The 18395-nt window shown below is 42.4% G+C and overlaps 1 protein-coding gene across 4 annotated transcripts in view; it reads left to right on the top strand.

The window, feature by feature from the left end:
- The window catches only part of Vps13D (vacuolar protein sorting 13D), a 170932-nt gene that overhangs the window by 43257 nt on the left and 109280 nt on the right, over positions 1-18395 (top strand). For all 4 annotated transcript variants that reach the window (XM_075686119.1, XM_075686120.1, XM_075686116.1 and 1 more), the window contains exons 22-29: positions 61-151; positions 925-1070; positions 3103-3200; positions 7366-7531; positions 8625-8794; positions 10705-10875; positions 12610-12759; positions 15552-15701. In XM_075686119.1, the coding sequence (XP_075542234.1) occupies positions 61-151; positions 925-1070; positions 3103-3200; positions 7366-7531; positions 8625-8794; positions 10705-10875; positions 12610-12759; positions 15552-15701 (1142 nt within the window). The remainder of the gene's footprint in view (positions 1-60; positions 152-924; positions 1071-3102; positions 3201-7365; positions 7532-8624; positions 8795-10704; positions 10876-12609; positions 12760-15551; positions 15702-18395) is intronic.

The raw sequence follows: 18395 nt of genomic DNA, 5'->3' as shown, positions 1-18395 counted from the left end.
TGAAAGGAATTTTAGTTGTCACTGTGACTTTTTCTTTGTTTTAATTTGCTGTCCTGCCAGGCGCCTATTGGCAACTGACGATCCTCACTGGCCCAGCGTCGTACTCAACATGAAGCTTCCCAGGCTGACTGCCCACGTCAATGAGCAGAAGGTGGGCTTATCATTACGGATCAGTTTTATATTTTTATAGAGCAAATTGTATATTTTTAGAGCTTATAACACTACGAGTTGCTCGTAGGACATTGCCAGTATGAAAACAAACGTTTCCCGATGCATACCTGCCAACTCTCCCAAATTTTAGAAAATGAATTTGTGCTCATTCTACAATTTTGCGAATATGTTAAGCTTTAGCAAAAAAAAAAAAAAAAATTGTCCATGAAGGTTTTGCTGGTCGTTCTCAAATCATACCTTTGGAAGTCTTTTGATAGTGAAAGGACATCAGAAGGGCACTTGCTTCAAGCAAGTGTATTCAGACAAGTCCCTATAATAGCAGGCAAAATCAGGAGCAGCAAAATCAATGCAAAAGTCAGTTTGACCTAAAGAATTGCGTTGCTTGTCAGTCTCTGCTGTTTCAAGTTCACTGTTTCTCGTGTGCTGTGTCTAAATGTAAGTCATTGTTAATAAAGCATGTATATGTCCCACGAAAGGTGTGTGCTTATGGTAAATCATTAAAAAAAACAAAACAATCCTCTTCTTTTTTTGTGTAGTGTGCGCAGGATTTTTATGGACATTAAAATTCACAGGTTGGTAGGTTGCTGATTCGAAACATGACGTTATTTGAAAGAAGAGCAGGCTGGCTGGCGCTTCTATAGCTGGCCTTTTCTTACAACTGTCTGTCTGTTTGCATGAAATGGGCATTGCCAGTATACGTTAAACTGTGCTCTTGACAACTGTTTTGATAGCTACTTCATTCACGTTTTGCAGGTTCATGCCATGCAGATGTGTTTGTCGAGGTTGAAGGAAAGCACTTCAACACGGCCTGGTGGCTGGTCCTCTCAGGGCCCCTCCTCGCCATGTGTGTCATCTGTAGATCTAGACAAAATGCTTCAGCAGGAAGGGATGAGTGAAAGGTAAGGCATAAACTGAGCTTGCCACGATTGATCACATGAATCATCAGCATAAATGAGGGATAAGAATATGGGTACCCAAGAGGCTTCATTTTTTATCAGTCAGAACCATATAAAAAAGAGGGGCAATGAAGCCAGATAAAGCATAAAGGGAAAATTAATTGTTGTGCTTAATTGAAATGTAAAAGTAATAAAGTAAAAGGAAATAAAAGTGAACAAAAAGAATACATGCCGCAGGTGGAAGCTGAGCGCACAAATTCCGCATCGCGCAGCAGCCATTACCCCATCCAGTTTGTTGTGCTTGTTTGTGTATGTGTTTGTACGTGCGTAAGTGCACGTGCACAATATTAGTCCTGGGAATGTGCAAACAGAAACAGAAGATCGCAACATATTGTACATGTATTACATGGGAGTGTGACGTATGGTCTCTCTCCATCTGGTTTTCAATCACAGCATCGCCCAAACCTGTGTATTGAAGCCTGACTCAAGCCACCATCACACATGTAGGCAAACTTCTAGAAGCAACAGTGCATACTGGTTGTTTTCAACTTGTAATTTTCTCTATTCCCACACTGAAAAAAAAGAAGTTCCGTGGATGGTTTTTGAACACGAGAACCGTACGGCAAATAGCAGAACATTGTTCTGATTTATGCATTTGCAGGAATCACTGTTTGCAAACAATTTCAATGCTTGCTCTCATTTTGATGCGTTGTCTACAGTTGCGCTTGTCTGTGGTTGTGGCAAGTAACGTGCGTGCTTTTATTACCCGACTTGCTTATGCCTCCTTTGTGAACAGCTTTCTTCTGTTGCTTTAGGGCGGTGATTGGGACTAAAGTTTTGGGTAATTGATCTAAGTACTTGCACAAAGAGCCTTATGAGTGGTGTGTTCCTCGTGCTTGTAGGTTAAGTGGGTTAACCTTGATTGAGATGCAGTAATACAGTAGAACCTTGTTGATATGTTCCCCTTATGTACGTTTTCCTGCCGCCAACGGTCACAATCAAGAACACAAAAAATTACGCAAGAGTTAGGCTCATTTTTTACCTGTTCATACGTTCCCGGATAACGCGATTTTTCGGCACCAACGTTCAACACGTTGCCAAACTGTAATCGTATGATACATTTTCCAGCCATTAGATCCCACGTAAACAAGAAAATACATGAGGCGCGCGTGCAGTCGAGAACAGTATAGAGATGCCCCGCCACGGCAGCTACACCGCAATGCTCGCTCGCCCGTCTCATGTGAAAAGGCCAGCGCGCACTTAGTTTCTCATTTCAGTACCAGCAAATTTTCTCCGGAGTTGTCGCACACAGCATTCCCAGCTATCACCGCCAATCCAAGTGTAATAAGCTTGTTCACCTATCTGTTTTACAGCGCATGGTGCATAGTGACATTGGTAGCGTTGTGCACGCTTTTAGTGGGCGATAATCCATATGCGCTGCCGTTCCCTTGTGCAGGCGACGCGATGGGGGCATCACGTTTCGCTTCGGCAGGATCCGGGGTCGCCCACCAGCTCGATTTCGTTTCGGTTTCCCATTGCCCTCTTAAAACACCACGCAATATGAAAACAACAAAATGCATCTTGGGCCACCACAGCACCACCAGCACGATGTGTGTCGGCATCTTGTGCTGTAATGATCTGTGTGATGCTTCACATTTCGTAGATGTCAACAATAATTGAGTCTGTAAAATTCTTTAGTTATTTCGAACTGTGTGTTTTTCTGGTTAGTACGTTTTTTTGCATGTTTTTTTCCAAAACATATGGCCAAGGATCTACCATCCTTGAGCATAGAACAGACTTGCTGTTCTATGCTGCATATTACGTTTATTCACCTGCAGTTCACTTGCACATGCTGTCATTGAATGCTTTCTGCTCAATCAGAACTGCAACTATATTGAAGGGATGTGTTCAAGAGGCAGGTGGAGTGCCTTGCAGAGTGCAACACAGTGTTTATATCAATCAACTAGCCAACAAAGCTGCGATTGTAGGTGGAGGACATTGGTTCTGGTGGCTGATCTCTACTTTTTGCTTTCAGTGCTTTCGCAAACAGATCCAAGGAGTCTCATGACACATCACTGCTGCTGGTAGCACAGTGTTCGATCGAGCAAATGTGCCTGGAAGTTCAGAGCCGAGGTAACTTGTCTTCACTTGAATCTGTTGCTTCTGCTGCTCAGATGGCGAAGCTACACTGCAGAAGTGTGATGTGTCTTTAGATAACCTTACTTCATGCATTGCTCCATGCTCGCTGTGGTCGCTCAGTTTCATCGAGACACAGCTCGCAAGAAGATGGAAGCTTGAAGTGAATAACGAAAGTGAAGAAGGTGTATGTTCATTTGAGCCAATGTTTTGACAAGCAGGCTTGTCTCCGTCAGGGCAGCAACTGCCAACCTTAGCAGCATTTTGACTGCCAAGGAAAGCAGTTGCTGTCCTGACAAAGCCAATTTGCTTTGTAGAAATGTTGGCTCCATTAGACATACAGTATTAGATTTGGAGTCAGGCTTGTAGGACGATCGGAGGAACTTGGGGCGACAGGTCTAGGCGAGCAGTGTTTATTTACATTATTTACAGTTAAACATGAGATACATCGACAGTCTAGCGTGGCTCCCAAATGGAGCACGCAAGACGAGTATACAGCAAACAGCTTACGAGCACGCATCTCACGAGTACATTTCGAGCACAGAGCACGACGACGAGCACGACAACGAGCACCCTCTAGCAGCCGACAATCGCTGCTTATAAGCACTTGGTCCCCCCTTTGATTCCAAGGCGACGGAAACCTTCGGCCAGTCATTGTAAACAGGCCTCCTCTCCCCAGGACGGGTTACACACACACACACACACGCACACACACACACACACACACACAGGTGCAATGGTCCGGAGCCAACGTCAGAGGGGCTTCGTAGAACTCTGAGCCTTCCCGGGTAGCGCGCCCGGGTAGCACATTGTCTTGCGTCTTGGTCAGCACGTGGGAAGGAGCCTACGACGACATTCCCACGGCAACTCCCCCACCCGTAGCAGATCAGGTCCGCGTTAGGGAGTTGGGCAACAGTAGTTGGCCTGCTGAACTCATTCCGTCACAACGGCGACGAGGCTAGAGCGTAACGGTGGCGGTTTCAGCATAAAGCCTGCTTCGTCAAATGCATCCTAGCTGAAGCGACGGAGAGTGGAGGACGTGCGTATTGTTCCCGACACAAAGTCTTACACTTAGTCACGCCGTGGCTAGAGGTTGGCGGCGGTGTTCCAAGATGAGGTTGCCACCGCTGGCGTAAATGGCTGGCAAACTTGCACTGCAGCTGGCCGTTCTTAACAACAGTAAAACCTCGATAATTCGAAGGCCGCTGGACCACGAAAGTTCTTCGAAATGAAAATGACCACGAAATGAACTGAAATGAAAAATAAAAAAGGAAACAAGCAAGAACTTGCCGGAAAAAGAAATCACCTTTATTTTCCACGTCCAAGAAAGTTTACTTGAAGTAATCACTGATGCAGGATTGCTGAGCGCGGTAGTTCACCCAAGTGCCATGTTCTCCAGCTGGCTCACAACACATAGCATATAAAAAATCACCATCACTGCAGTCAACAAAGCTGCGAACGACGTTTGCGGAATCGATAGCTGCCGCTAAAGTGGTCGCTTGACTCCGAAAATTCGAACTTCATGGATATTCCAGACTTCATAAATGCACCGTCAGGGTTCCCATTGAGCTAATGCATTTTGTGACTGACTTTCGGACAAATTGAGACTCCAAAGTTCGATTTACCGGACTACATCACACGTTCCAAGCCACGCTACGCATTCTTGGAGGCTACCATGTTGGATTTTTTGCTAGCTTGGCTTTTGGTGGCCGGCTGTATAGCCTCCAAAATTGGCAGGCGCCAAGGAGGTTAAAAAAAAACTGCTGGAGCGGAAGGAGTGCCCGTCAAGTGAAGCCGCCGCGTCGCCATCTTGCGGGAGGCAAAAGCACACTAGTTGCCGCGGCTTATGTATCTCGTCGTCTTATCTTGCCATGCGTGGTGCTGTGCGGATCCTAAACTGTGCTCGCACGCTCAAGTGTTTTTAGGAAAGTTGGCGTACAAGCAGCTGACATGTTAGTGTTATCCTTCTCATTTAAATAAAGTAGCAGATTAGCAATGCCTTGCTCTAAAATAAAGGAAAATTTTATAATTCAGGCTGAAACGAAACGATCGCCGAGTTCTGAAATGCCGAGTTCCGAAACGAAACGAGTTCCGAGACTCTCTATGCAATGAGGATGCTAAAGCACGGGCAACACCTGATGATAATGAAAATAATAATGAATACTTACGGTTGTCACATGTATTGCTATTTCTCATGCTGCGTCTTCAGTTTTGAATTGCTTTTTGTTCTGACAGCTTTTATGATTGATCAATTTATATACTGCATTAAAAACGACGAATAAGCGCTAATTATTCCGTGAATTTTTTTTCGACTTCGCGGCAGCTGCATATTTATGTCAACAAAATGGAAAAATGACCTAGTACACGGATATCTGCGATCCGGATACCTCCAATATGGGCGCACCTCATCGCCCACAGTGTTGCATTAGAACTTGAAAATGTGTTAAACAATTAAAAGTACTGGAAAGGTCAGCAAGCAACGCTGCGAAGCTCTTGGCAGGCCGCTTCTTGCCTCCCACAAGATGGCCGCCGCTGGCTTGACGCGAGCCCATAGGCCGGTATAAGCGACATCCTCTCCAGCAGGTTTCTTTAACCTCCTTGGGAGGCATACGCTATTCAATAGAGAATCCTCCAGTCTCGGAGGCCATGTCATTAGCTGACAAAGCGCTCCAGGGGACGGCACTTCTTTTTTCTTTTTTTCGGTCAGCACCATCGTCATAATCACTTGGGGGGGGGGCAGCTTTAACATGGTGAAAGATGGCCAAAAAATTGATTTTTTGAAAATCACATATTCAATTTCTGCAACTCTTTTTCTATGATTCCCAAATATCATCACAGTAAACCATGTTGAAGTGCTCTAAAGAATTTGTTTTATCAGCCAAGGTGGTGAAAAGTTTTGTTTAAATCAAGAAAGAACAGCATTTTCAGGCCACAATATCTCCGGAACGGTGCAGTGTAAAGGAGACGACGTCACTCTTGCGCAAATGAAAGCAAGTCTGATTGCCTCCAAGCGTAGTATAAGGCAGGGCACTACTAGAGATTTTTTAAGCCACTCGAAGCCTAATAAATTTTATTTTTTCAGACTATATTTTGGTTCCCGCGTGGTCTGGAAAATCGATTGGCGACTGTATGTAGCACCCTAACCTAAGAGTCGCATATTTCTGCCTGCAAGAAGCTACGAATTATCCAGATAGAGCCGCATGGGCTATTCAAATTATCTGGTAGAATTTGCATTGAAAATGATGGGACCGCTCAAATTCTTCTAATTAACTGAGTTTTATCGAGGTTTTACTGTGCCTTGTTTGACCACTGTTATTCAGCTTACTTCTTGGCAATCTGCTGCAGACCATCAGGTTACGGGTTCTATTCCCAACTGTGGCAGCTGCATTCTGACGGAGCAAAATGCAAACATTTTTATGCCAAGACTGGTGCAGTCTTTTTTTTTTTTTTTTGCTTTGCAGTTTCTGAAGCTCTTGTTCTTTTCGGTTCATATAAGAAAAAAAAGCAGCTGGTGCCTCTTGCAGACTAAACTTTGAGGAGCATCAGAGATGTTGTTTGTCTGGGACGAGTGTCAATCCGTGCGACGAAACTGATCCAGAGCCCAGCATGACTCATAGCTCATGTGTAACTTTGGGACATTAAAAAATAAGTGTGTGACTTATTTATTGCTATGTGGCAGGTGTAGACATGAACAAGCATGGCCAAAGAAACCATGTGGATATTAAGAAACTTAGTTTATACTTTTATTTATTAATTATTAGAGTTGTCAATTTTCAGTCTTGCACACATATTCCAGGAAACTGTGGATTGAGAAGAATAAGGAAATCTGAAGGGCTCGATTCTTGGTTAGTTACAACCAATTGAAGGAAGCCAGAGAAAGCCTAGCTGAAACTAATTGTTTTGTTTAGTTGAAGTGCAGAAATAATAACAAAAGGCATAATGCAGACAATGTGGTTTCCGCTCCCGCCTGCGGCAAGTTGTCACGTCCACTTTAATTTCCCTTTTTCCTTATTATTTCTACATTTAAATTAAACATAAGTAGTTTTCCCTATGCTTTACTGTCTGTTTTCTAAATATGGTTACAACTAGAAAATTCGAGAGCATTTTCTCTTCTTAATTGGTGTTGTAGAAAAGATTGGTGTGAGCCGATGTTGCTCTGCAGGTAGATGCATTGCGGAGCTACAGGTGACGGGCATCCAGGCCACGTTTTCCAAGACCCCTCAAGATTTGTCCGTCACCATGTCTGTGCACGGACTGCTCCTAGTGGATGCCTTACAGACGTACGGGCCTGACTTCGAGCTGCTTGTGGCATCTCACAGGCATGTCAGGTAAGCACAGAGCTTTTTTTTTTTTTACTTTGCATTGAAGTGTTGGCAAACTATCATTGTAATCATGAACTTTAAAGGAAGAGCAGTTTGTTGGGGTAGCCAAGTGCACTAATTGCTAGGTTGTTCTTAGCTTTAAAATTGAGCTTGCAATTTTTTCCCCCCATTTTGTGAGACCTGTTAATTTCTTATGAATTTCCACTTTCTTTCTCATAACAAAAGAAATAATAATTGTATAACCTGTTGCATTGAAAGTGTTTGTTAGCATTGCAAGATGATACAAAATATATTCATATCATTTGCTTATTCATTGTGAAATTTGTGTATTTCTAATCTAAAACCAACAAGAGGAGAGTTGAGTGCAATACAAAGAAATGCATTTAAATCCTTACTTTCTCTTAACATATGGATTTTCACTAAGAAAATGCATTGTCTGACATTGTCTGGCAGCTTTTTAGCACTTTGTATTGCGGAAGTTAAATTTGCAATTTGTGCATCTGAATATATGCAACTGCTCAGCTTTCTCCGAGTGTCCAGCCTTTCTTGGAAGCTCTTTGTGTAGAGCTTTACTTTGCAAATGAGAAATGGTGACATGTTAATAGCTTATTAGGAAACAGCACACAATTTCTGAATTAAACTTTTTTGTCAATCAATCAATCAATCAATCTTTATTTTCTGCCACAATGAGCAAAAGACTACAGGAGAAAAAGCTGCAGCTTGACAAGCTCCTAAGCCCCGTACAGCTCATAACCAGTATATAGTGTAATGAATACCAGCTAGAAGAAGTTAGGAAGTTCTGTGTAGGCAATAGCCATACAGGACAGTAACTACATTTAAGTTAATCTAGGCGTGGCTTAAAATGTGACTCCGTTGCTATGCACAGAGGCATATTATTTAATGTAGGTCTATTTGTGGCTGGGCATTTTTTTTTGTAATTTTCACCTGTGGGTATGGAAAGGCAGGTATTTAAATGCAGACACAGGCTTAATTTGCGCAACTTTCAGCCGTTATAAGCCCTACACATGCATGTGTACTGCAGCAATAATTTTATTGTGGGTGTATCGAGAGATGTATTTTGACTGTGAACATGTTGCAGCATGGACAGCCGGAGCGGCAGCATCAGGGACAGTGATCCCAACTCGCCAACTTCTCCAGAGACTCCTCCTCTGCTTTCAATACACCCAACTGCGCCACCAATGCAAACTATAGCTGTGCCAAAGGTCCTGTCGGCCATCCTATCCACGTTGCAGTCATCACCACCAAAAGGTGCCTACATATTTTGTTGGTTGACATTAAGAGAAAGACACGAAGTTGGGCAAGCAATGTGATGCTTCTAGCAGATAACCAATGGTCTATTACAGTCTATTACAGTAAGAAATGGTTGCCAAAGGAAGCGAAATGCAGTCTAAAATAAGTTAAATGGTGTGATGAAATTAGGAAATTTGCAGGCATTTGATTCAGCTGATGCAGGGCAGGGGTAATTTGAAATCACTGGAAGAGGCCTTTCTCTTGCAGTGGACAAAAAACTCAACTGGGTCGACTGCTGTGGATATTTTGGTTTCTCAATGCCCATGTCATGCCAAAGCAAAGTGCTGAGTTCAAAGTATGCATGCTCAAAAGTAGACGTGGGAAAGAGTATCTGTGAAATGGCATTGGTAGTGTGTGTACTGTTAGCGAATGTTTCTGCCCATCTTTCTTCTTTTAGCTCTCTTTATTAAAGAACCTAAATTGCTGAACTCAGCGTGTAAACATTTCGGGTCATTGCTATGGAAAGAAGAGTTTTTTTACTTGACCTTTAGGATGCTCTTCTAAAGTAGAGGTTCTTAAATTTGTCATAGGTTCACTGACATGCTGACAGATCATTCACAGACCTCCTTGAATTTTTATTTTGATTTTTTTTGGAGAAAACCAGAAAAGTGATTCATAGAAGCTCAGCTAATGTGATAGGGGCTTTAACAGCTTATAACATTAAACACTTGAACTTTGATATAATAAACACAGATTTAATGAATTATGAGATATAACAGGGTAAATAGAAAGTGTTTATTGCCTATGTGAGCACGTAACAAATATGGGCTCATAACAACTATTGGGTATTATGAGCGTACTTTCGTGTCTGATATGACATTGTTGTAAAGAGGTGTGACTGTATTTCAGTTTGCGATTATACTTTGTTATGAGCGTACTTTCATGTCCGATATGACATTGTTGTAAAGAGGTGTGACTGTATGTGATTATACTTTGCAATGCCATTCATGGTCTGTCATCAATCAAAAACCAAAATTGTCATGTTCCAGGCTTAAAGTAATGGCACTGATGCCATGCTCTGTTTGCAACATTTGTAAGTTCCAGATCTGGTTTATTGTCAATGCTATTCCCTGCGTTTGACAATTTAATGTGACTTGTAGAACATAATGAAATCACTTGTTTAACAGATCGTAGTTGTTTTCTTTAAATGGTAAGTTGATGCCACATTGTTTCTGTATATATTTTTTTCAGTTATCTTGCCGAAGAATTTTCTGCTGTTGCTGCTCTTTGTTGTTTTTGTTGTATTTACACTGTGTCAAAGTATGCCACAGAAATCTATGACACTAGTGCTGCCAGGAAAATCAGGTTTTCTATGCTATTCCTTTTGTAAAGCCTTAAGAGGTACTTGCAACATTTAAATAAGTAAGCACACACATGCGTGCATACATGACAGAAATGTGAATTACATGCTGTTCTGTGGTGTCAGCAAGTCTTTGCGTTGCAGTAATTGTGTGACATTTGAAAATATATTGCATAACTCCAAGCTTTTTTTTAGTCTACTTCAACTTCCTTAATGACATGGGCATTGCAAATAGCAGCACCAGTCTGTACAGTCCCTTATGATTATTATTTACTTTTGTTCATCACCTCATGCTTGCTGTCCTATACGAAGTGACAATGACAGATGTTCTGATTAAGTTGGGAACATTTCTTTTTTCTGTGTGCTCCCAAAAAGCTTTCTTTTCTTATGGCAATGATAAACTGAAACGTTTCTCAAAATTTTGATGTGTCCTCAGTTTGGTGCAAGTGGCAGTTATCTATCGTGTAGAAACTATAATGCTTTCTTTCTTAGTATTAAATACTGTTAAAAAGATGTGCTCTTTCTAGGGGACATTCATGCCTGATAGCCTAACTTGTTATCTCCACAGTGCTGATGGACAGGCAACGCATCTCACCAATTGGAATGTTGGATGCACACGAGGCAGATGCTCTGATAAATGTGGAAATTTCTATATTAAATGTTCCAAGTTCCAACACAAATGATGCAGCTGAGCAACTGTTCATTGCGGCGGTTCAGTTCAACAATCTGGATGTGATTGGTAAAGTAACCTTGTACCTATTTTGCTTTCTCTTTAATGACTTGGTGGCATGTGAATACTTCACTGCGATCCACCATGGTAGCGCAGTGGCCACAGCGCTACGCTACCCAGCATGAGGTCGCGTGAAGGTCTGACCTAGCTGTGGTGGCCGCATTTCGATGGGGGCAAAGTGCAAAAACACTTGTACATTACATTAGATCATTACATTCATCATTACATTCATCATTACATCGTACATTACATCGTACATTAGATCGACATTTAAGGGGAGAGGAGGGTCCTGAAAAATTTTTTTTTTTATATTTCAACATACATTGGGGGGGGGGGCTTAAATTTTGTGTGGAGATATATTGTAGAATGCTGATTTCAAATATGTGTTCAGATTTAAAATATCTCACTTAGAAGAAAATATATGACAGAATACAATACTCCTAATTAGGTAATTTCTTACGGACCTTTTTAATAATTTCTCATTAAAATAAAGCATTTTTAAAAATATGTAGACATTTCCGAAGGCCCACTGCATATTCTAAAGCTAAGCAAATGCCAATAAAGTAATTGTGATTATCGCAAAGTTCGGAAAAAAAAAAGAACTATGTGGCGGCGATTGCCTTGCATTGTCCGGAGCTTTGGCGGCTTGAAATTAGTGCAAATTTTCGAGCTGGGCTTTCAATTCCGGCCCACCGACACTTACAAATTGCCATTCTTTTAATACTTCGAGAAGGAAATGAGCAATAATATATTGTGGGGTAATACTTTGGACAATGAAGACATTAAAATCGTGATTTTTGTAAATTGGCTTTTTTTTGCATATTTTGCGATTTCAAAACCCGCATTGCCCCTTAAACACTCCAGTTGGTCAAAATTGATACAGAGTTGCCTACTAAAAAATGCCTCTTAACAGATTGTGGTTTCCATGCGTAAAAACCCATAATTAAAAAAGAACAAAGGACTTCACTGCTACCGATAGCTTTGTGGTTAGTTATGTATCACTGAAGATGTTCTGCTAAAGAAGAAAGAAATACGGTTAAACCTTGATACAACAAATTCTCGATACGATGAAGTCTAACTTTTTGTAACTTCTTGTCCATAGAACACCATGTATTTAGAACCTTGTTATAACGAGGAGTGTTTATACACTATTTCAACGTAACAAAATTTCACTACCACATCGAAGGAACACCGAGGCAGTAAATGGACGCTTCCATTAAAGCAGATGATGAAATGCACATCTCCTTCCTAGTGCTGGAGGTTGTGCAATCTTGATTTCCGAGACTCATTGAAGCGAGAGGCAGACGTAGTATTCACTTCCTGCTGTCAGTGCTTTTCGTGATGGCGTCTTCCCATTGCTGGCAACACTATCAGCCACAGGGGCGGAGGAAATGCGAAAGTGTGACTGGCGTTGTTTTGTACCATCGATGCGAAGATATTGTCGACATGGCACGCAACCATATCTCTCGTCTCCGACTCTAAAATTTAACAAAAATGTTTTTTTTTTGCTCGTTCAAATTTTCATTTTCCAATTGCTTGTTAATACAAAAAATTTTGCGACCCCTTCTGTGTAAGAAAAGACCATCGGCAACGGTAATTTTTACATAAAAGGTCAAATTTTAATGTAAAATAATTTCTATATAACGAAGCAAATTGTCGGTTTTATCAACTTCATTATATTGAGGTTGGGTGACAAGCGGAGTGTGTGATGACTACCATTCATCTTGTTTATTTTTTTTACAGCAAACCAAGAGACTATCGTTGAGCTGGTAAATTTTGCTCGTTGCCTGACGCCATACGATACGTTGAAAGTGCCTGCCAAGACAATTTCAACAGTGGGCAGAATAAGCATGTCATCTCAAGTTGATCTCAGCCCATCGTACGTACAGGCAAGTAAATAAGGAGAAAAATGAAGGACAGTTTGAGTCAAGTTACCTTGTGTGTGTGTGTGTGTGTGTGTGTGTGTGGGTTTGGGTGTGTTTTTCGGGGGGGAGGGGAGTGGACAAGGGGGGTGCTCTTTATCACTGTTCTTCTAGGTGACATTAGTTCTGCATGCATGAAGTCAGGCTGGTTGCATAGGTGTGACAACTGCGAGCAGCTACTCTTATGCATGTGTGCTGGTTAGCTTTGTTAGAATGTGACTAATAGTGTGCATTTTCGGGTGTATTCATGTAAATCTAGGCCTCATGATTTGAAAGTGGCACAAGTGCAGTTTCACAGCTTTGTCTATTTATTGAAATGTGCTGTCAGTACTTGGCTGGTGGGTAGATTTGTAAGCAAGTGCTGGTTTTCTTTGATTGCAGCTTACTATGTGCTGCAATGCACATGCGAAAAACTTGTGTGTCCCATGATATGATGGACTTTTGTGTTCACGAGAATGCTTGACCAGCAGTCTAATTCTTTAGATGTGAGCACTTGATTTTATCTCTAGTTGGTCTTTCTAGTGAACATGACTAAGTTAGCTGTTGGATTGATTGCCTTGAAGTGTGCCTAATTAAGTGTTCAAATGAAATAGTGGAGGCCTGTGTCCCTCATGATTTTGATGAACTTCTCCGTGCACTAGCTTTAGCCTACTAGATTTACAGTGGTGGGACAAATAGTGCAACAGCACTCCTTTGTCACGTGGTAGTGACTGTGAAGAAAGGAAAACTGTGAATGGTGAAACTAGCGTTTTATTGGGCGAACTTGTGCCCTCAAAAGCAGGTTACACGCAAAGCACAGCAAGAGTGGCGAACACGGTTGGCAGTCGTCAAAATCTGATCTGCCGGTCAAGCGCATCGGCTTTTGTATACGATGAGTCATCGAAGGTTCCAGAGTAATCGGCGGTGCCCGCGTGTCTTCCAGACAGTTCTACACCACTTGTGTTGCGCATACACGAAATCAGATTACACAAGGTTCGGTGGCAACAGACTGCAGATAGAACCATTGATAACATTCTAGAAACTTCGCAGGCACGTCCTGCACTGTGCGATAACATTTGTTAGGTGGTGAAAAGCGGTACCCATATAGTACCCATATAGTCAATGTATCAGAACGTCTGAAATTTCGGATGCAAGAACCCTTCTCCGTCCTATTTTCCGGACTTCTTGCCGTGACCACAGGGCTCAAACGACATTAATCAAAGCCACCACCGCTGCTGTTTTGATTACCTCGCCGCCTCGAACCGGCACTCTCGCATGCAGATCCACTGGCAGCCGTAGTCACCACTGCGGCAACGCTAGACCTAGCTGCTTTGACGTTTGCTATTAACCTTCTTGCCATTGGGTGCCGTGTTTTTCATTGAAAGAATTCGCTGCTGTCAGCAATGGCACCGACTGCGCCTTTGTGGTCCTCTCGATTGGCTTCAAAGCTCGGAAAGCACGATGTGTTGGATAACGCCGGTTCCTGAAATTCAGCTTCGCCCCAATACAGAAATATTACGTGAAGCATACACAAAAGTATTACGATGAAGCATTACAAGCGTGAGAAGGGGCAATTGTCACGGGTCACAATATGTATTCCTTAATTATACATGCGTGCATCCGGAATCTCCTCTTAATGTATGAGCACCGATATGCCTAATACGTGTACCGACAGGCCTTCAGAGCGTTTTCGAATGTGCCTGTGGTGGTTTCAGCCCTTAAGGGCAGTAAAAGACATGCATTTATTTTTTCCAACCGGCTGATGTTTCAGACGTTTTCGTGGCCCCTAGGGTGTATGAAAAATTGGACGTGAACCAAGAAGGTGCTTCAAATGGTCTGTGGGGCAGACGAGTGGCGGAAGGAGGACAAGAACAGAAAGAACCTATGCATTGAGAAATGAACAGGAAAAGAAGCGTGCTGCCGCTATTTTGAAGGAGCTTGAGCTAAAGAAAAAACGAAGTGTTCGCTGATACCGGGATGCAGGTGTCCATCATCCAAACCAAAATAAACTCTTTAAAGCAGTGAAACACAACACCGAGGAGTCATGCGCGGGCTGAGAGTATGTCAGGACAGTTGAGGTTGACTTACTAGCTCTTGAGAAAGAATCTCAATTGTGACAAAGTTCGGGCCTCATACCACTGAGCTTGCTATCAGTTGATAGAAATAGCTCACATTCGAAAATATTTGCTTCTGTATGCATCTCCTTTTTATTCATATTTGAGGATGTCCGGCTCGATTTGCAAGTTTTTTGAAGACATTTTATTTGCTGTGCATTTTACTAACGCCTGCTTTCTATTCTCTTCTTGAATAACGTAAACGCTACTCCTTAGTATTCAAACTGGATTAAGTAGTTTTTTTTTTTTTTTCATATGCTTACTAGAGAGTGACAGCATCGGGCGACGTGGTTTCAGCCCGTCTTGACATAAAACACAGTTCTGCGTCACTCAGGGCATTTTGCAAAGGCACTGAGTTTCGGAAAGCCTGGAAAACTGAGAGAATTTGGAAATGTCAACTTGGTAGACACCCTGGTTTGGCTTAACTGAATTAGCAGTTCTTGTTAAGGGGATTTTTGTGGCAATGGGTCTACGAGAAACGAACCAAATGTTCGCACATCCTCCCTCATATATGAAAATTTGGCTTGAGTCAGTTTGTCTTAACCATAGTCCACTGTATATGGCTCGTCTATGCGCACATTGAGTTGCTGCTTGTGTTGTCACATGCTGTAGCTGCTTGCTAATATCCTTCTTTCTCTTTCTTTTCTTTCTGGTTGCCTTGTGCAGGCAGCACCAAACCAAATCAGCAGCTTGCAGCTGACATTCGACTTTCATCGTTTCAATGTGCTGCTGTTGCGTGCTGTGAGTAAGAAGGGCAGCGTGTCGGGTCAGAAGGTGGCCACGGCAACTGTCAGTGGGGCGAGGATACAAGCGTCTATAGGTAAGAGCATTTGGATGTGCAGGCTGGGTTGGTGCTGGGGCATTGCTGACTGAGTTATTAAGTAATCAGCAGTGTCTGTCTCGCATGAGTTGTTAAACGTGGTTTTTCTAGGCACACCTGTGTATTCATTGAACCGTTTGCTAAGCTTGTCATGGCTTGTAGCTGCGTTTTGCTGAATGTTGGAAAAATATGTTCGCAAGGGAAAATGTCAGATTCCTGTGCTTCAGTTGAACTCTACTGTCTGCCTGTGCATGTACTAGACATCTTGCTGCTTTCATAATGCAAACACGATTAATGGGAGTTTTGTTCTCTTTGTTTGCAAGTAGTGGAAAGTATAAACAGATACCTTTTTGCGTGTCAGTGCGGTAGGAACTCAAAGTAGACATTAGTTTGCCGAGCTCTTTTATTTGGCAGTTTTCCTTCGAAGGAAATTGCATGTGTTATAGCTATCCAAAGCATGGTTTTGGTGCACAGAGCATTGCGAGCAAATGCATGGAGCTTATTGCAAACGTAAATGTTTTCATTGTGTGTGTATATGCATGAATGCATATTCAGTATTGTTTCGCTCTATGTTAATTTTCTATTGCGGTTTCACATAACACATACACCTGAATCCACTTATACCAATATCACTTTTAACGGTATATCGGATATAACGATGTGAAGAATGAGCATGATGAACTTTTGTGTGTGCTCTATGGTAAAATAAACCACTTACAACAATGTTTCAATGCCGCATTATTGGTCATAAAAATTAACTCTGGCTACTGGGTGTCTGTCCTGAAAGAAAAATGAATGTGAAATCATGGAAAAGAAAAAAAAAACATGCGAGCCGCCACCCCTGGCAAATAGCCAGCCTTGCACGTCTCTCTCCTGTCTCCCTTCCACTTTCTGAAACACGAGTCGACAGTGCAGATGACAAGAGTCGGTGAGGATGGCCGGTCGACAAGGATGGCCGGTAGGCGAGGACGGCCAGTTGGCACAGTCAACTCGTATTTCATAGGGGCGAAAGGAAGACTGGAGAGGCATGCGAGGTGGGGAATGTGAGGGGGGGGGGGGGGGGGGGGGGCTCGCATATTTTTTTTTCCTTTTCTTTTCCATGGTTTCACATTCCTTTTTCTTTCAATAACACGGCATGGGAACATTGTAATAAGTGGTTTATTTTACTATATACCCTTCAATGATGTGTCCATTGCTTGCCTCAGCTGTCTCCGTTGCCTCCGTGTTTACAATGGATGTGCATGAGGCCGGTGTGGCTCAGTAAACCTTTGTTCTGGCAGTTGTTGTAGACAGTGATTGGGTGCATGATACGAAGCTTTGGCCACAGCTTCAGAAGACATGGAAGCGCTTTCGGAGCTCATTGCGGCTTGTTCAAACGGTGCGAGCAGCATATATGGTGCTTGTTCTAAAAGCGGGGCTAGAAATGGTTTCCATGCTGTCCAAACTTTCCGCTTACAAATTAAAACGGGACCAGTTTGTTTTGCTCTTTATTCTTTATCTGGAAAACACATTGAAGCAGCAGCTTGTCATGTTTCTGACTCAGTGAAGTTCCTCTGTGCAGTCACTATAGGATTGTTTTTCTGCCTAATTACTTGCAGGTGCGTTTAGTTGTGATAGATTTATTCTGTTGTTTTTTACTTGCTGCGCACAAGGCTTGGAACGTAGATGTTATGTACTTTGTAATAGCTTGTAGCAATGATGTATTATCGCCAGTCACTCTCTTACTTTGTAGACCATTCATTTAGCTTAGAAAATTTGTTGGTTGTCACGGTGACCCATGCTTCGGCATGTGGATTGAAGTGTATACCCATTCACTTATTCTTGATACGTTGGCGATAGAGTGGGCGTAAGTTTGCATGTAATTTGGGGTGGGTATGTGCAGATAGTGTGCGAGAAAAGTACTACTGTATTCCAGGAAGCGGCGCCATTCCATTTGTCACTGCCTAACAAGCGGTGTTCACTCTTGCCGACGTTCCAGTGTGGTGGAAGTCCTTTCTTTTGAGGTTAGCGATCCACCGCTGCCGGATGAGTGAATTTTTTTATCCTCGAGGAAAGCTGTGCATCGTGAAGACCGGGCAACACATGCAGACCTTGTGTTAGCAGTGGTTCGTGAACTTGGTCACACAGATTCATTCCATTTCTTAATATGCCAGTCACTATTTTTTCAGCCAGCTACTGCACACGTCCTTAGTTCTACTGTTCCATGCTTTGCGGCATGAATGGAGCACAGTGTATTACGAACACCCAGTTGGATTTCTGACAGCTGGGCACACTATAGCAGGGCAAAAGTGGTAATGGTTTCATATTTGTGTGCTTTCGCTGAGGCAATGTGCAGCGCACTGCCGACAGTGCTACCTCATTCCTCTAAAGCAAACTGCTTCGCAAAAAGGGTCTATAGAAGAGACATGGTGCAGTGGCTGGTTATTGTTACATCCAAGTATTGTCAAAAGCGGTAATGTTATGATTGGGTTTGATTTTATTGCTTTCTGTCATAGTAAATTGTTTTGATGTCAGTCCTCTTTGTCTGTCATGCAACCTGGTTAAACAACTATTGTTTATAACAATGGAATTTTCTTGGCACTTGAATATTGTTATATGTGGGTTCCACTGTATTATAAAACAACTTTGAAGGCTATGAGAACATGCAATACTTTAGACTACTTTGGCTCACGTGACCTTAACCTGGAGAACAGT

The sequence above is a fragment of the Dermacentor variabilis genome, chromosome 3 (assembly GCF_050947875.1).
Source record: "Dermacentor variabilis isolate Ectoservices chromosome 3, ASM5094787v1, whole genome shotgun sequence".
Classification (NCBI taxonomy): Eukaryota; Metazoa; Arthropoda; class Arachnida; order Ixodida; family Ixodidae; genus Dermacentor; species Dermacentor variabilis.
Note: the sequence above shows the minus strand (reverse complement) of the source record. Positions and strands in the feature narration are given on the sequence as shown.